This window comes from Chlamydotis macqueenii, chromosome 15 (genome assembly GCF_036417535.1).
Source record: "Chlamydotis macqueenii isolate bChlMac1 chromosome 15, bChlMac1.mat, whole genome shotgun sequence".
Lineage (NCBI taxonomy): Eukaryota > Metazoa > Chordata > Aves > Otidiformes > Otididae > Chlamydotis > Chlamydotis macqueenii.
In genome coordinates this window covers 181,039-198,634 of record NC_141570.1, presented here as the reverse complement: position 1 = coordinate 198,634, position 17,596 = coordinate 181,039, and the positions used below count along the sequence as shown (strand labels likewise).

General features: G+C 40.2%; 2 protein-coding genes across 4 annotated transcripts; one reads left to right on the top strand and one right to left on the bottom strand.

Moving 5' to 3' along the window:
• Positions 1–837: 837 nt before the first annotated feature.
• TSR3 (TSR3 ribosome maturation factor) lies at positions 838–5,453 on the bottom strand. Of its 2 annotated transcripts, none has more exons than XM_086760296.1 (6): positions 5,311–5,453; positions 4,894–5,095; positions 3,895–4,106; positions 2,937–3,110; positions 1,642–1,705; positions 838–1,563 (listed from the first exon to the last, which is right to left on the bottom strand). In XM_086760296.1, exons 1-6 carry the CDS (start codon positions 5,405–5,407, stop codon positions 1,419–1,421), a joined length of 894 nt encoding a protein of 297 aa, XP_086616422.1. In that variant the 5' UTR covers positions 5,408–5,453; the 3' UTR covers positions 838–1,418. The 2 variants fall into 2 exon arrangements, with proteins under 2 accessions (XP_086616422.1, XP_086616423.1); XM_086760297.1 differs by having other exon boundaries at positions 3,895–4,088.
• Positions 5,437–16,037, top strand: GNPTG (N-acetylglucosamine-1-phosphate transferase subunit gamma). Of its 2 annotated transcripts, XM_086760290.1 has the most exons (11): positions 5,437–5,520; positions 5,597–5,651; positions 5,849–5,916; positions 8,041–8,095; positions 8,213–8,296; positions 9,325–9,418; positions 11,505–11,619; positions 12,183–12,265; positions 12,536–12,664; positions 14,076–14,157; positions 15,233–16,037. In XM_086760290.1, exons 1-11 carry the CDS (start codon positions 5,475–5,477, stop codon positions 15,355–15,357), a joined length of 936 nt encoding a protein of 311 aa, XP_086616416.1. In that variant the 5' UTR covers positions 5,437–5,474; the 3' UTR covers positions 15,358–16,037. The 2 variants fall into 2 exon arrangements, with proteins under 2 accessions (XP_086616416.1, XP_086616417.1); XM_086760291.1 differs by lacking the exon at positions 12,536–12,664.
• The last annotated feature ends 1,559 nt before the right edge of the window (positions 16,038–17,596 follow it).

The window sequence follows — 17,596 nt, the reverse complement described above, 5'->3', positions numbered from 1 at the left end:
GTGCTTCTGCTAATAAGAAATGGCTACTGTTAGAGACTTCAGTTAATCAAAGTGTGATACAGCTCTGTTCAGATCTGTTCTGCTTGTCTGCATTTGATTACGATAGCTTTGTAACATAAAAGCATTCCCCCAAATGAGAATAGCTAATCCCTCCCACATTATTCTCAGTCTTTTGTTTGTGTAGGATTGCTTTCTTGTCACCATCTACAAATCCTTGTTACAACAGCTGATTTGGGAAAGACTTCAAATGCTTGGGGTCGGAAAGTAAGTGAGAAACTGAGTTAAAGATTCCCTGTCAAACTAATTTACTTGGGCTTTTTTTCCTTTTTAAAGGGAAATAGAATATTTGTGCCACTAAAACTCCTGCTGTGACTTCCAATTCCAGCTCCAGTAGGGCGAGCATTTAAGTAGAAGAGAGTAAGAGGTGAAAACCTTGCTGTGACTTGAAGAACTTGTACATACGAAGGTAACGCTACGAATTGTCCTCAGTATCTCCAATTCTCCTGAAGCGTTGCTGAAGTTTAAGTTCCACCTGGGGGTGGGAAACTCTAAAGAGCAAGTGCTGACAGCTACACTTCCGTATGGAAAGGTGAGCTAAGATACTAGTGCTGATGAGAGTCTGACGCAAATCTTTAAGGGCCAGACAGTGTGTATTTCTGACTTGGTAGAGTGCAATTTCAAGTCATGAGAATGCAGATAGATAGCACTGCTGTTACCTGAAATTTTATGGTACAGTTCTGAATATAAAGTGCCAAAACATTGTAATTTGCTTATGACTGTATAGCAAAGTTAATAAAAACACAGCATGTAAAGTTACTTAAAAGACATACCAAGATGTTAAAACGATTCCGGGAAGCGTTTATTCCTTTTAAGTTTAGGTAGTCAGTTTACCCTAAATCTCGTGAAGCAGCTGAAATACATATGGCAGGTTCAAGCCTGCAAAAAGTCAGAGGCTTCTTATGTGGTAGGTACTCTGAACAGGGCAATAACTTAGTCATGTTTTCCAGTTGAAATATAGCCCCGAAGTTGGAAGGGCTTACTAAATGTACTGTTAGGTACAAATAACCCCTATAAACCACTTTTCAGACACATTGACTAGAATGCTTTTTTTAAACTCTTAACTAAGCTTCAGGCTTTTTACACAAGCATTAGCATCCCATGAACTATTATCTAAAAATTAAATAACCTAAAGCCTTTATGTGCATAAATAGACCTACAACCCTACGTATAGCCCGAGGTTCACCTAAAGGAACGCATTCGCTAAGCACCAAGTTACAGCTGAAAAAGCCGCACTATTAAGTGTTCACAAGAAAATTCTTTTATACAAGATGTTACAACTCTTTGGGATTGTTGAGGGTTTTGGGTTTTTTTTTAATGTTCTTGGGGGGGGGTGTTTTTTTACTTTTTATATTGTTAATTTACTGGCTATTGTTGCAGCCATGTTGCTGTTGCCCTAAGTTTACAGTACCATCATCTTCTGGACTGCTCTCATCACTGATTTCAGTGGCATCATCTGGAGTGCTGATGCTGTCCTCCTCAGAATCTTCATTACTTTGTGCTAGTCTGGAAACATTTTTCAGGATTATATGAGAAAAACAACTTAATTATAAGAAAAACAGTATTTAAATGAAATGTCATTACCCTGGGGAATTGACTGCTCTGTTAGGATTAGAAAATTCTTTTCCTGAGTCAACATCAAATGGATCTGGAAAAAGAAGGAAAAAATGTACACGTTGATGGCATATTTTAACACACTCCCCTCCCACCCCGCCCCAGGCTTCAGGTAGCTCTTTAAGGGTAGTCAGACTGTACGCCTAGGTTTCTAAGCCTTTTGGTAAGAAAACATGCATGTTCTCAGAATGGTTTAGTTGTAAAAGGGCTATCTAGTTCATGTCTACTGAGAAGTGAAGCATAGCTGTCCAGGTTTAGGTCTTGCTGAGTAAGGGTAGGGCTAGATTTACTTTGTCTTATTCAGCAGGGAGGGAGAACTGTTCCCTCAGAAAAGTCAAACAAGGCATGACAGCTTTGGTACTACAGTCCATTCAGAAAATACATAGAATTGTATTTGGTGTTATTTGGCATGACACTGTTGCCCCTTAAGAACTGTCTTCAGTTTAATGTAACAGCAGTCTTCTACTAAACAACAGGATGATTTCGCTCAGCATAGCATGTCATGGCAAAGAGATCAAAGTTCAGAGAAACCAAAGGCTGTTTAACATCTCCTTACAGTGTGATCCCCTGGCCTATTTTTATGGGACTTAACTACTGTGAAAGGAAAACATTAATTAGAAGCATCTTTCTTCATATGTTCTTGATCATTTGATTTGGCTTTTTTTGTGCTGTCTTGAATGAGACCTGCGAATACAGCCTGAAATACTAGGATACCAATAAGTTACTGGAAGAATTTCAAAATAAACTACTGTACTTATTATAGGCTATTTTCATTATCTCTATAGGTTGATTTTAAACATCTTGATTAGGGACTATAATGTCTATTAAAGGTCTGTCTTAGGTTTATGTATAACTAACTTGCTGTAATATTGTATGCCTGTATTTATCTTGCAGTCCTCCTGAATTACTAGTCGTCTTACTCATACTCTGGTTTTAACATCTGCAGATAAAATGAAGAAGTATCATATTTTCTTTTTATTCCTTAGTTGTCCAATATTCTTAATTTAATCAGGGTCGCTGCTCCACAGTTTAGCTGGTGAACACACTACTATATGCATTAAATTGCTTTAGTCGTTTTCATCTTTTATAGTTGAAAAAATAAGCAAACTTACTTGTAAGAAGAATACACAGTATAAAGACAGAACAACATATCTCAACAAAGCTCTTCTCTTCTACCTTGCCAATATTTTCATGAGATTAAAGGAAAAGATTGTGAGGAAACTAGTTAGGAAAAGGGAGTGGCTGGTTTGTGTTTTTTTTCTTACCTATTTCTTTGTCTTTTGTTTCTTGGACACTGGCTAAAAAGTCCTTTTCAACTCTTAGCACTTCTTCCTGGCAATAACAGGCTGCATATTTTTCCAAGAGATTTTTGTTCAACTCAGTAAATGCCTTACCCCATTTAAATTTCCTTAGAAGAATGGTGGCTAGGTCTGGGAATCCTAAAACAGAAAATAAATCATCACTTTTCTTGTTCAGTGTGAGCTTTCACTCCTCTTACAGGTTTCTAAGTTCAGTACATACCTATGTGTCACTATAGTAGTGAGATGTCTGCCAGTATTTTTTCAGTGTTCCAAGGATTCTGACTTAAAAATCTTTTCAAGTTTCAGACTAACTTGAAATATCTAACTGAATCAAACAGAAGTTAATAGTCTTTTAGGAAGTATTATATAAAAATATTTTCTGCAGATAATGAATGATTCACACTGTAGCTCCCACAGTCTTTCAGTAAAAGAGCAGTTGTACATACAATATTTTCAGAAGGTAAGATTTGTCTGCAGTATAGTAGAGCATGTCTCTTCAATTGTCAATAAAGTTCTGCCATGAGTTTGCAAAACATCACAAGAGAGGGCAATTTATTTTGTTCTTAATGAGAACCCACCCTAGTTAACAGACAGCTGTTGCCTGTCATTAAGACAAAGGTGCCTAAGGATTCATGCTCTGTCTTCTCTGGCTTTTTTAAACAGTTTTTCTAACATTAAGTCCCATCCTGACAAAACTGGTTTATATGTCCTCCTTAGTAGCTGACATGAACACCCCACAGATATCTGGATGCTACCAACTACAAGTACATGGAAGAAAGCTAGACAGTCTGATTCCAAACTCAAAGTGATGGCGAGTGGGGACAGCATTACAGTTTATTCTGTCACAGACCATCTCTTCTGAATTATTAAGGATGTAAGAATTGCTGGTAACATATTTCACATCAGACACGTTACAACCTACCAACAATGCAAAAAGCTGCAGCAAAAGCTTCCACGCAGGACAGCTTGCACGGCCGACCATAGTTTACAGGATTTGCAGCCACCAAGTAAGGCAGCAGCCGTAGATGACTTCCTCTCATTCTGTTAAATGGAGTTTCATCTAATTTGGCCCATGAGCAATCTATGACTGCAATTCCATTCTGAGCAATGACATGCCTGAAAACAGAAACATCCCTGTATTTGAAAAGTTGTTACCGTTGTATTGATAAAATAAGTTAAAGTGAGAATCACAATTGCCACTTCATAATGGCAACAAATTTGCATACAATATTCCCCTTCTGTCAATCAAAAAGCCTGTGTTTTACAATGTTCTAAAATACAGATGCGGTAAGATAGAATAACATGGTTTTCCTCCAAACGTGCACATGGCAAAAAGGGTTTATTCGGATGTTTCAAACAGAAAATGAAAAATTGTAGGTTTAAAAGTGTGACAGAAGAGTGTGATTAATAGTAACGTTCACATTTAGGTTCTCCGCTAGCTTCTAAAGACTAATCTTTTCTCTAAGTAAATCTTTATAAAAATTCTGCAGACAGATCTGACGGGCATTCTCAACATTTCCTCCAAGTAAGTTTTCTAGTTAATGCACCGTGTTGCCTAAAGAACTTGGAATATGGAATCATAAAAAGACAGAGTAGCTATAGGCCCATGATTCTGAACAAATTAACGTACAAACCACATACTTTGATTTCTCATTGGGATCTACAGATGCTTTTTTCACCTGATACCAGTTTTGTAAAAATTTTAACCTGACTTAATAAAATGGCTCTAGTTCTCAAGTTCATGCATCAATATAATGTAACAGGAAGGTCAAATTTATTCTGTAGCGCAGTTCTAGCCATGAATCAGCGATTAAAATATTCTCCCTAGCATACCACCACTGCAGCATTTGAACCAAGTGCTCTTCCTCACAGCCTGCGTCTTCGAGAACGGGCAGCGAAGTCACCTGGCTGCGGGCCTCACCTGTCAGCCGGGGAGACGCACTCGGTAGCCACAGGACTGAGGACAAGGCCCGGGAATCTCTGGCGGAGGCGCAGGGTCCGGAGCAGCCCTTTTCGGGCCAGCTTCCTGCCGGTGCACTTCTTGGGATCGCAGTGTCCGAGCTCCCACATAGCAAGAGGGCACGGGAACTTCGCCGCCGCGGCGCCCTCGCCCTCCAGGCAAGCTGGAAACGGCAGGGGCGCATTAGTGCCCAGCGCCCGCCCGGCCCGGCAGGACCCAGAGCAAGGCCCGCCCTCCAGCACGGCCCAGTCCGGGCCGCGCCGCCGCACAGCCTGGCCCGACGTCCCGGCAGGAGCCAGGGCAGGACCTGCGGCCCCGCCCGGCCCAGGTTAGGCCGCGCCGCCGCTCGGCCCGGAGCCCACGGCAACGCTCCCGCACCTCTCAGCGCGGCCTCCGCTTCCGCCGCGAAGGCATCGAGGCTTCGAGTGCCGCGTCTCCCGCCCCTCCGCCGGGCAGCGCGCCCGCCGCGCTCCATGCTCCCGCGCCGGGGCGGAGCAGCTGCCTCGTGGCCCCGCGCCCTTCCGCTTCCAGGGGAAGAGGCGATGGCGGCCGCCCGGCTGGTGCTGGCGGCGCTGGGCGCCGCGCTGGGTAAGCGCGGGGCTGGCGAGGGGCGAGCGGCTGGGTCGGTCTGTCCCACCGCAGCGAACTGCTCTCTGCTCCGCAGGTCTCTTCGCCTCGGCGGGGAAGATGAAGATCGTGGAGGAGCCGAACACGTTCGGGTACGTGGCTGCCCGCTCGGGTTCCTCTGCCGCTCCGCCCTGCGGGGAAGGGCGGGCCTGGGCGGCCGGGGCGCTTCTACCGCCTGCGCCGCGCGCGGCGTGCGTGGCTGTGGGTGTTGGGACACTCGGGCAGGGGAGCTGGCCATCGCCAGGTGCATAAGTCGGTCTCAAACGCTTAACTTCCCTTCTTTTGAAAGGTTAAATAACCCATTCTTGCCTCAGACAAATAGGCTGCAGCCAAAGATGTCCCCGTCTGCAATATCAGGTGTGTGCAAGTGTTACCTTTTCTGTGCAATTTTAATCATTTAATGAAATTTCCAAAATAGTCTACCTTGACTTTATGGAGACGAAGACTTATTTTACTTGTCATAGTATGAGTATCATGAAAAATAAGCATGGGCAAATATGTTTTGTTGTGTTTCTAAAGGGGTAAAACTTTGATTAGCCTCTGGTGTTCTGTGTTCCAGTGCTGTCTGGACTGCTTTTGTCACAGGGCTATCCATATGTTTTATTCTGTGTTTTTTGAGCTAGTCCAAAATCCTTCTGATACTGACTAAAAACTTTTTTTCTTGAGACAATCCCAGACATCTTTGAGATTGTGATATAAAAGTCATCCCATCATCTGAGGGTACTTAGTACTCAGAAATTGTTTTGAAAAAAGTTGCAAGAGCAGTCTTGGAACAAGTCACTGAGGCTAAACTTTCACACAAAGCCAGGGTGCTGCAATATAAATCCACCGCTTTAGCAAAATAAACAGGAATCTAAAAAATTGTGGACCATATATGGAGGAGAATAGATAAACACTGAATGCAAAGAGTAAGCAAAAGGAAATAACTTGTCTCTCTGGTAACCTTAGGCACAGACTTAAGCTTTGTTCAGGTTCAATAAAGGCATTTTGGTGTGGTGACACTGAACATGATTATGCTTAATGTCTTCTGTCATGTTTTATAAATGCAAATCCAATGTATAAATTCTGCATGTACTGCATGTGAAAAGTAAAATAGTTAGAAATGGGATTACTAGTAGTTAGAATGCTGAATGGAAAGATGCCAGAAATAGCAGGAAAAAAAAAGTTAAAAGACAGTATGCTAGAAAGCCACCTTTCCTGGATGTGGGAACTTATGTGTAGCCAAAAATTGTGAGTGTCAATGGAACTGGAATCTAGGGCATGGAATCCTGTCTTGCACAATTATTTCTTTAGCATGGAAGCCTTACTCATTCTTTTCTTTTACAAGACAATTGGGGTAATAGTTTCTAGAATTTCTCTTCTAAAGCATCTGCCCAGGAAACGAAGGCATAAGTTTAATGCATTCCTTGGGGACATTCAGATTTGCTTTTCCTCCTCTGTGGGGAGGAATGACTAAATCTCCTAATCACTAAAACACAGACTGCATGTAGTAGAGGCGCAAACCCTTCAGCTAAGCCTATGATAATCTGTAGAATGACATGCAAGATCAGTCTTTAGAAAAATCACCGTGGGAAAGAGAACCTGCCTGTATCCCAGTGGCTGGGGCATTCCGGAGGGCATGTCTCTAGTCGTCTGATCTTTGTTTCTAGGATTGCTTGTCTAGATCTTTGGAAAAAAGTGCATAGGCAATCCTGGCAGTGGGGAATTAGAATCTAGGATTGGGTTTTATTTTATTTGCTTCGTAATCTCTTTTCTTCTCCTTTCCTCACAAATATTTAATCATTCCATGAAAAATTACCTTAAACAAGGGACACTGAAATACCCCTAGAGCATATAGTTCAGAAATTTTGGCCCTTTCTTGAATTACAAGTTACCTGTCTTGGATTCCTTTGACAGCAAGGCTGAAATGGTCAATTCTACAGGAGCATAATTGTAACTGCTGACCTGTCTGACAGTATAAGGTGTATCTTGAATACTAACTGGTTCAGACTGTGAAGGCAAACTGTGAAAAGGAATATCTAGTTAGAGAATCTCAGTGAAACTTAAATATGCAGCACTGTGGACACCCTGAGCAAATGGGGTTTACTACTATAAACTTGAGCAGTTTGGATGACTTTGGGGACAGAGAGCTGCCAAGCAAGAGTTCTAGTGATTTCAATGTTACGTTTTTGTCAAGATCTGCACTGATGATTCTTTTTATGGATCTGGACTCCAAATATCTGTTTGTATACAAAGTTTCTTAGTTCTGTCGTAGAAAGAGGCTCACTGAGTATTGAAGATGAAAAATGTTAAAGACCATGATGCAAACCAATATAGCACTAGTGGGAACTTACGGTAATCCATATGGAAGACAAAAATTTCCTTACGTTCAGCAGAAAACTAAATTTGTCATATACTCCTTGCAGTTTTGTCACCACAGTAATTTGCTTCAATCTGACCAAAACACTATTCTTCCTTGATGTAATTCTGTGATGTTTTTAGGCCCTGCACATCTCTTTAGGCTTGCCGGCAAGTGTTTCAGTTTTGTGGAATCCACGTGAGTAATGGATTTGGGTATTTTATTCTATATATTAATTAGGAACTAACTTTTTTTTTTATTTCAGTCTGAAACATTTATTCTTTCTGTTTCTTCTTTTTTTTTTTTCCTTTTAAGGTATAAGTATGAGTTTTGTCCCTTCCATAATGTCACTCAGCATGAGCAGACTTTTCGATGGAATGCCTATAGTGGGATTTTAGGGTAAGACTTTTAGACCTTTAAGCTTTACCTATGCTGTTAGCAGGCCATTTTATAGATTGTCAAAAATGAGGCAGTTTTAAAATTAAGATTCTTTTATTGGTCAGCTTAAGTCATTGTAGTTCCCAAGGCATTATGCATAAAAATACGCCATCTGGAAAAACACAGATTTGCGGTTTTTTTGTTGATAAATGCTAACCTTCTATTTTAGCTGCGGGCTGATTAATAACCAGTGCCAACTGCAGGTGTGATACGTTCATGTGAGAAATTCAATAGTGTATAACTACAGCTTATATTAACAAAGATTTCATGTCTGTTAACTGTTTTCACTTTGAGCTGAATATAACCTTATAAAATGAAATGACTGCTTTATGCCTAGTGGTTGTGTTAAACATATTTTAAAAAGTATTAAAAAATTCCAGAGCATCAAATCGTAGGACCTAAAACAAATTTAATTATAAACCAGAGCAATGCTTTAAAATTACTCCCTTTCTAAATATTTTTTATATAGATGTCTTTTTTTTTTTTTCCTATGTGCAAAATAATTAGTGAGCCAATATGAGAGGAAAAGGGTACATCAAGATGCTGAGAGTATCGTTGGCTTTAGGACTAGCAGAAGAAGAGAGTAGTTTTTGTAGGTGCTCTCAGTAGCACTAAAAATCCTGCAAACAATCTGAGTTGCACAGGGTACTTAGCATCATGGAATTTGTTGTGGGATTGATCTGTCGGCTGTATTTTATTGGATTTAAACATTTATTTGTAAGTGCAAAGGGTTTGCAAACTGAAAGCTGATCCAAAACTGTGCTCTCAAAGTAATGTTGATGTGCCCCATAGGGAGAGCTGCCTGGATAACAAACTATACTGTTTATAAGGTCTTGCCTTTAAGAAATGGAAATACTAAGACAACAAAAATGAAGTATATACAGTTAAATTGAACATGGCATAAGGGTATTCCTGGTTTTCTTCCTGAGTGTTCACCTTTTTCTTTCCAGTAATTTAAAATAAAATTATGTCCTGTTTTTTTTTTTCAGAATCTGGCATGAATGGGAAATTGAGAACAACACCTTTGTTGGAATGTGGATGAGGGAAGGAGACTCATGTGAAACCAAAAGCAGACAGACAAAGGTATAATAACCTAGACTATGCTAATTCAGACAGCACAGTCAACACACACTGATAACACTCTACAGACTGAAACATTCCTACCTTGAACAAGTCATCATTTAAGATGTGGTACAATGCCTAAAGATGAATTCCTGAGGGAGCTAGGTGAATGGATGAAGGAGGGAAGCTAAAATCAGGATAAAATTTTGAATAAGTTTACTTATGTATTCCATTAGTTACTTTTAACTCTTTTTCCTTGCTAGAGCTGAATATTCTGCTACTATCACTACTGTAGAAACATACAGTGCTTTGTAATTTGTGTCAGGAAAAAATTTTAAAAAAGAGCTATTTGTTGAATTCAAGATGTCAGCTTATTTTGCTACGAACATCCAGGAAAAAGGAGGGAAAAGAATTAGGCAGTTAAAAACAGCATACTGAGAAGTGAAGGTGCTAAAACGAGCACAGGGCGTGCAAGGAGAATTAAGGAAGGAATCAAATATATCAGAGTGGCAGAGGAACAAATTTAAGAGAAACAGGTTCTGATATGAGTAAAGAGAAAAAAATTTTATGCTGAGGGTTGTGGAGCACTGGCCCAGGTTGCCCAGAGAGGTGGTGGATGCCCCATCCCTGGAAACATTCCAGGCCAGGTTGGCCGGGGCTCTGAGCAACCTGATCCAGCTGGAGATGGCCCTGCTCCTGGCAAGAGGCCTAGATGACCTTCAAAGGTCCCTCCCTTCCAACTCAAACTATTCTATGACTGTACTTTTTAAAGAAAAAGTAAAAATTCTTATTTTGTGGAGTGGTTAAAATGTTCCTTTTCCCATTCAAATGGTTTCTGTCAAGTAACTATTTAGTTACGTTATTTAGTTACGTTACTTAGTTACGTTACTTAGTTACGTTACTTAGTTACGTTACTTAGTTACGTTACTTAGTTACGTTACTTAGTTACGTTACTTAGTTACGTTACTTAGTTACGTTACTTAGTTACGTTACTTAGTTACGTTACTTAGTTACGTTACTTAGTTACGTTACTTAGTTACGTTACTTAGTTACGTTACTTAGTTACGTTACTTAGTTACGTTACTTAGTTACGTTACTTAGTTACGTTACTTAGTTACGTTACTTAGTTACGTTACTTAGTTACGTTACTTAGTTACGTTACTTAGTTACGTTACTTAGTTACGTTATTTAGTTATTTTTAGTTTCTGCCAAGTAACTATTCAAACAGAAGAGTAAGGAAGGGTGTCGGAGACTTGCCAAAGGTGAGGCACGTGATTTGCACACGTCCTTTATCCTTTTATTCAGTAATTCTTTTTCCACCTCCCATTTCAGTGTGTTATATAGTTTTACAGATACAATGAATTAAATGCCACGTTCCCTGGTGACGTAGATCGCTATCATGAAGAATAGTTAAAGATGCTGTGTAGTTCACAACAGGCTGCTTTTCATGTAGAAGATGCTTAGCTATTACAATGATGGGTGACAATACAGTACTTAAGAGAGAGGGATCTCTAGTTGGAATAACTAATGTGAAGGTGGGACAAAGGACAAAATATCTTGGCCAACGTAACATCTTTATCTCCCATAAGCGCTGCAGAAAGAATTACTATTCTTGTATGACCTTTGATATTGTGATTCAGATCTTTCACTGGCATTCAGTTTTGAACAGACAGAAAATACTAGTGCTGCCAGTGTAAAGAAAATAAATTTCTACAGGTTAGATGTGTATTATTCTCTTTATTTAGCACATTGGTCAGAACTAAAGTTTGTTAAGTGAATTATGCTTACGTCATTTGAGGTTCTAAAGGGTGCCGCTCTACTTTTTACTCTCATTCTTGCTGGAAAACCGGTGCTTGGGAGTCCAAGGAACAATTATATGTGAGGAGATCATTTCCCATTAGATGAAGCAGTATTCACATTTCGTAAAATAATTTCAAGACGTGCTTGCTGTGATTCTTTTTCTGTAGATGACAGAACTGGAAGCTTTGACATGACAGTATGTACAGAAATGCATCTGCTAGCATTGGAAGACAGCAAATTGATCATCCCTGGTGGTCCTGTTTCATGTGGAGGTGTTTCGCTCATCTTTGTTTTTCCTGATGTTTAGGTTCATCTTGTTTGTGGAAAGAGCAATAAATTGGCTTATGTGTCTGAGCCAAGTACTTGTGTTTACTCTCTGACATTTGAGACTCCTCTCGTATGCCATCCCCACTCTCTTTTAGGTAAGATTTAGAAAATTGTTTGTGTGTGAAGTTGAAGTGGCTGGCATATTATGCCAACCTTGGAGTGTAAATTTTTAGGGTCTTTGAGTTTGTAACTTGATATAAATGGGTATTAAATGTAACATATAATATGAAGTGTATTTTAAATCCCAGTCATGATAACACGTAAGTATTTCTCAAATAAATTGTCATTGTTAGTATAGACTCAGTGAGTGATTTTTGCTTTTTTTCTTGGACTGGTTGTAGGAATTAGCCCTTCAGTATCTGCTCATTTACTTACATTACAGAAAGGGAGAGTTCGGTTGGAATTACATTCAACAAAGAAATATGAGGCCTTCTAGCTGGAAATAAGAAAAGAATTTTAGGTCAGTGGCATTCTCCAAACTCTTTAAATGTGTGAAGCGGAATTTAAGTTTAACCCCAGCTCTTGAAAGCGATAGACTATGCACTGTATAGAAACATTGAGTTCTCAAACCAAATATGCTTGCAGGCTACCAGAGGAGCATTTAACTAATGCAGGACAGCACTGTTGTTTTTCACATGGTTTGACTTCCATTTTTCAGTTTATCCAACTCTGACTGAAGCACTACAAAGGAAGTGGGATGAAGCAGAGCAGCTTCTGTATGATGAACTAATAACTGACCAGGTTTGCCAATTTCTTCCAATTTTATTTGGTAGAGAACAATTACCATCAAATAGCCAAACCTGGCTTCTGTAGTTTTTCCATTTGGAATGGAAGTATTAATTATGCAGTTGGCAAATAGCAATTTTTGTGCTCTGTAACTGCTACATCAACTGGTAATCATCATTTTTTCTACAGTGAAGCTTGAGGAATTGAAATGGCCAATGCAAAGTACAGGCAGAGATAAGAGTCAAGTGGATTGATCTATTGTCTTTTGGAAACTTTCTTTTTTAGGGATACAAAAAAATACTGAAAGAGATTTTTGAGGAAGCAGGACTTCTAAAAGCAACAGAAGAAAAGGAAGTTGAGAAACAGAATAAGAAAATAAGTATGGAATTTGCAACGGTAGAGAAGTGCAGTAAGGTATTGAGCGTAATATTTACAATGTGGAATTAAGCTGCCACCTTTTTAATGTATGACAATATCAGTATGACAGCATTATGTAAATACTCTTTGGATTCAGCTGAAATATGTTCATGGGATTATCTTTTTTGGTTTTAATATGTAACAGTCTGCATACAGAGTGATTTGGTAGCTTTATTCTAGCCTTTAAGTCAAAAACAAACCAGCACAACTGAATGCCCAATAAGAAGACAGGGGGTATGTAGGAATTAGCATAGGCATTTGGGTTATAAACACCTTGTAGGAAGGAGTTACTAGTGAAAATAAATGTGTAACCAGCCTTGGGAATGTTGACCCTTCTCTCTGTGGCTAGTTACCCAGGCTTGTGTCAGAATGCATTGGCTATTACACAAGCAGAAGGCAGAACAATCTGTGCTGTGTCCATTTCTGAATGACTTTAATGTGTGCGAACAGTCCTGCAACAGAACTGAAGTGGGGAAAATAGAGGTAGAAGGTGTGCTCAGCCTAAAAGTGTGCAAGCTAAACATTTAAAAAAAAAAAAAAAAAAAAAAAAAAAAAAAGCACTGAAGGGAATTAATTCATTATCATGCAGAGAAGCTGCTGTTGTCATTTTATTTGAAAATGTAGCAAAGACAAAACACCACGTAGTAATTCCTGAACATAACCAAATAAACTATGATTAAGCTGCAAATACTTATATCAAGATCACCATTTTGATGTGGTATTGTTAGGAGCTGGAATAGTCACTTTTTTTTTTCCCCCCCCTGTAGTTACCAATACAGTATTTAATAATTTGTACTTCTTTTTCTGGCTTCATCATGGCTTAATTTACATAAAGTTGGCTGTTTGGGTAACCACAGAATCTTAACTAGTTAATCTTTTGCTCCTTCTTGATTTTTGTAAAAACCAAAATACAATAAAAAGTTGGGGCTTCTTCAAGATTTCAGGTATGTGGTTTGAGTCTCAAAAGTAATAAGCAATCCCTGGCTCTGTAAGTTAAGAAACTTCTGAAAGCAAGAACATGAAGTTACTAGGTCAAGAGTTGAGGAGGTGACAAATTTCCAGACTGCAGCATAATGATATAAAATAAAATAAGGCTGGTCCTGTAGCAAACTTAGGAATGCAGTTTTGTGCTGAGCTTAAATGCCAGTTAGAGGATAGATCTGAGATAGTTAACAGAAAGCACTCCTAATTTTTACCCTCAGGTTTGAAAAAAGCTGGCTCCTGTTTTGGCAACATAGAAATACATCTTTTTATAAAATTTGCGCCTTGTTCTTGGAATAAGGAGTTTAAGATCTTTTAAGTCAAAAGCTGTAATGGCTGCGCACAGACCCATTGTTTTTTATAAGCTCCCATTTTATGTATGCATTTGGAGAGCGGGAGAGCTGTTTTAAATGTATTTTCTTCTTAGGAATACAAGCAACTTTCTAAAGAAATAAAAAAACTGCAAGATTTATTAAGTCAGCATGGAATTGCATACAAAGGAAATTCTGGTGAGGTTTTTTTTTTATTGTTCTTTTTCATTATTGTCTATTCAGAATGTGAATACCCAAATGTTTTTGTTACAGCAAAGATTAAATAATCCATCATATGTGGAAATAAAATTCAGTAGACAAAGTTTTTAATAAGTACTTGGGTCTTGATTCCTGCGCAAAAGGACTTATTTTGCCCCCAAAAAATCTGTTGATGACTTGACATTTTAGATTTATTGAAAAAAAATGACTGCTGTTCTAATTGAAGTTTGTCTCCAGTACTTAAGGTGCCAAAAAAAAATAAAATCAGTTTTACAGCATTCGTAGCACGTAAGCATCTTTTAAGTAACTCTACTTTCTGCATACACAACGACAAGGCGTGACTTAAGAAAACTAGAAATGTTTTCTGTATCTGTTTGAAGTGTTCTTATCCTTTCTTAGTCACCTGTTTTTCCTCTCTTTGATTTCTGTTACGTAAGTACCATATCACATGCAGTTTATAGAAGGAAAGACTGTTTGGTGCTGGCTATGAAGAAGCAAGCCTTATCTGGATTAATTCCAGACAAGATGCTTTTTTGGTTTGATTGTTGTTTTGGGGGTTTTATTGTTCCCCCTCCTCCCTACTCCTTCCAGTCCATCATGCCCATTATTACATGAACCGTTTGTCTAAGGAGGATTTAATTTCCCTGAATATATATTTACACCTTTTATGTTCAGAATTGGCACCTCAAGAAAGCAACAAACCTTTGAGCTAATTAAATTAGCTTAAAATTAGTTACATACTTATTTTTTTTCTTCTTTTTGTTTTGAGAAAGTTTATTCTATGTTTTTTAAAATTGGAAACTTTCTTTTCTAGGGAAAACTCATATTAGAATTTTTGTCAAACATTTTATCTGCATGTTTAAACTATGTAACTTGTGCAGTATTCCTGCCTGTTTGGTAGTTCATTTAATTATTGCAGATTAGAACTGTGTAATCAAAAGCAGAATTCACAGCTTACTCTAGATGATTTATTTCAAAACTGTTTAGTGAATTCTGTGACAAAAAAAAATATTTTGGCATTTAAAAGCAGAAATAACTCATGTCTTAATTACAGCTGAAAATACCGGTGTTGAACATGGAAGTCACAAACTGGCAATTGCAGTGACAACTCTTCTTAATGAGTCAAAGGACGATGAGCACCTGCATGGCGATACAGGAATTTGGAATGACACTATATGAGGAAACTTGGGTGGCAAACAGCAAGTGTATACAGAAGAATGTCAAGCAAGTTGAACATGTATCATGGCTTTAAGATGACTAACCTTCTGCAAGAATTCTTGACTTTCTGAATATCTGCCCCAAAGCAAAGGGAACACAATGGAATGAGGGCTCACCATTACTGAGAACAGTTGGCTAGTTTCTGAGAGTGTTTCTAAAACTTCTTCACTAAGGTCAGTATTGAGCGTAGGTTTACAGATTTCTGTGTCTCCAGTCCCAGCTTTGTTATTTTCCTTGATCACCAACAGTAACAGGTGGTGCGAATACAAAATAGTTCAAGACCAATGCTGTAAGATGTTGTATGAAAGGTAGTAAGCACAATATCAAGAGCATGTTATTTCCTCTCTATGCTAAAATGTTTTCTGTGTAGACTTTAGCAGAAAAATAATGTCTTTCCTGCCACAGCAGCGTGCAACACAGCATTCCACTCACCTGTGTTCTGAGGTTGATGTTCCCTTTGGATAGCGGGTGGATAAAATGAAAGCTGTTCAGGATCTGACTACACAACCACCAAATGGTTATAAAAGAACGGTTGTGTTAAGGGCATAGGTGGCCATTCTTTGTATGTAATATGGAATAAAACAGACTCTTCCAGCAGGAGCTGTGGAAGCACTACTGTAGGAGTCGGTGGACGCCGGGAACGCCGTCTCCAGTCGTTTTGCCTCCTACTCTCCGGCTCGTGATCCCGCCGGTCGGCCAACGCGCAAGCCGCAGCCCCGCCGCCCATCGTGGCCCAGGCCGGCCGCGCGCCCCGCCCCGCCAGCCCCGCGCGCGTGCAGGCCGCACGCCATCCTGCGGCACCCCGCGGGCGCAGGCCTGTTTGCGCTTCCGCTTCCGGGCGGTGCTGGGCAGGGCGGCGCGGCGGGATGAGCTGGGCGCTGGGCCGCTGGCGGTGAGGCGGCGGCGCGGGGCCGCGGGTGCTGTCCGCGCGCCCCGCGCCGCTGACGCCTGTGTCTTTGCAGGGCGCGGCGCCCGCTGCGCCTGTCGGGCCCCCGGAGGTGGCTGGCGCGGCGGCGGGGCCCAGAGGGAGTGGCGGGCGAGGATCCGGAGAGCGGGGGCGCCGTCCCCTTCTCCGCCAGCAAGGCCAGTCCGCGGGTGTGGAGCGTCAGCCGATCCATGGGGAGCGACCACGAGAGGCCGTGGGCGAAGGTGCTGCCGCTCAGTCTGCTGTGCGCTGGGCTGCTGCTCTGGTGCGTGTGCAGGAAAAGAACGGAGATCGATGAGCGGCTGGAAGCAGTGTTCTCCAGTCAGATCGGGGGCCCTTCAGATGTGGCCCGAGAAGGTGTGCCCGTGCAACCGCAGAAGGAGAAATGAGGACGGGAGTGTGGCTGCAGTGAAGCAGCTGCCGAAAGTTTGCTGACTTTCAGCTGGTTAACAGCTGTACTGAAGCTTTAATGGGAAAACTTTTTTTTCTAGCCTGTCGGCAGCCTTGTCTTGCAAGCTTGATTCCTCCATGCATCGTGCTGCTTTCTGTGCTGGGCTTAGTTTAGTAGTTTACACTCGTCGTGCAAAGAGTAGTTTCTTCCTGCATCGCACAGTAGGAATGAACAGGATGTATGATGAAAATCTCAAAGCTGTAAGTCTGAAAAATTGCTGCTGAAGGTGACCTTTGTTTGACATTTTTGCTAGTCACAGAATAGGTTCAACTTATATTGAAGACAACTGTATGATTCATTAATATGTGATTCTTTGTGTTTTTTTTTTTTTTTTTTTTTTTTGTAATTCTCCTACATAGGGTAGAAATTGCCTTCTTCGACCCTTAATGCATAATCAGTGCTTGCTTCCTGGACTAGAACACTTTAGGCATGCCTGATTTAGGTGGTCATTACTGGTAGGAGAGGTTTTTGCAAGGAATTGAAGTGATTGGCTTGCATTGTATTGGGGAGGAAGCTGCTAGTTTAACTGAACAATGTATCTAGTTCTTCCTGCAGATTAATAAATACTCAGACTTGCACACTGGAGACTTTTCTTGGAGAGGCAGAATCTAAGCTCCTAACACAACTTAGCTCCCTTAAAGTTAGAGGCTTTTTTTTTTTTAGCTTTCAAATGTAAAAATGGAAAGTTAGTTTTCTGCCATTAAAATTCTTAATTAAAAAAAAGTAAACAAAACAAAACCCCCAAACAAACAAACAAAAAAAAACCCCTAAACATAGCAGCTAGTAAGACGGGCTGGAGCTACAGGGAAAACTAACTTAGCTTG

What these genes read in the sequence shown, in the direction of transcription:
- TSR3 (XM_086760296.1), bottom strand. Translation starts at nt 5,407, where the DNA reads ATGGAGCGCGGCGGGCGCGCTGCCCGGCGGAGGGGCGGGAGACGCGGC. An exon ending in AGCGGAGGCCGCGCTGAGAG is followed by an intron (nt 5,096 to 5,310) that starts GTGCGGGAGCGT and finishes TGCCGTTTCCAG; the next exon opens with CTTGCCTGGAGGGCGAGGGC. An exon ending in AACAAAAGACAAAGAAATAG is followed by an intron (nt 1,706 to 2,936) that starts GTAAGAAAAAAA and finishes TTCTTTTTCCAG; the next exon opens with ATCCATTTGATGTTGACTCA.
- GNPTG (XM_086760290.1), top strand. Translation starts at nt 5,475, where the DNA reads ATGGCGGCCGCCCGGCTGGTGCTGGCGGCGCTGGGCGCCGCGCTGG. An exon ending in CCATCCCCACTCTCTTTTAG is followed by an intron (nt 11,620 to 12,182) that starts GTAAGATTTAGA and finishes TCCATTTTTCAG; the next exon opens with TTTATCCAACTCTGACTGAA. An exon ending in CGGTAGAGAAGTGCAGTAAG is followed by an intron (nt 12,665 to 14,075) that starts GTATTGAGCGTA and finishes TTTTCTTCTTAG; the next exon opens with GAATACAAGCAACTTTCTAA.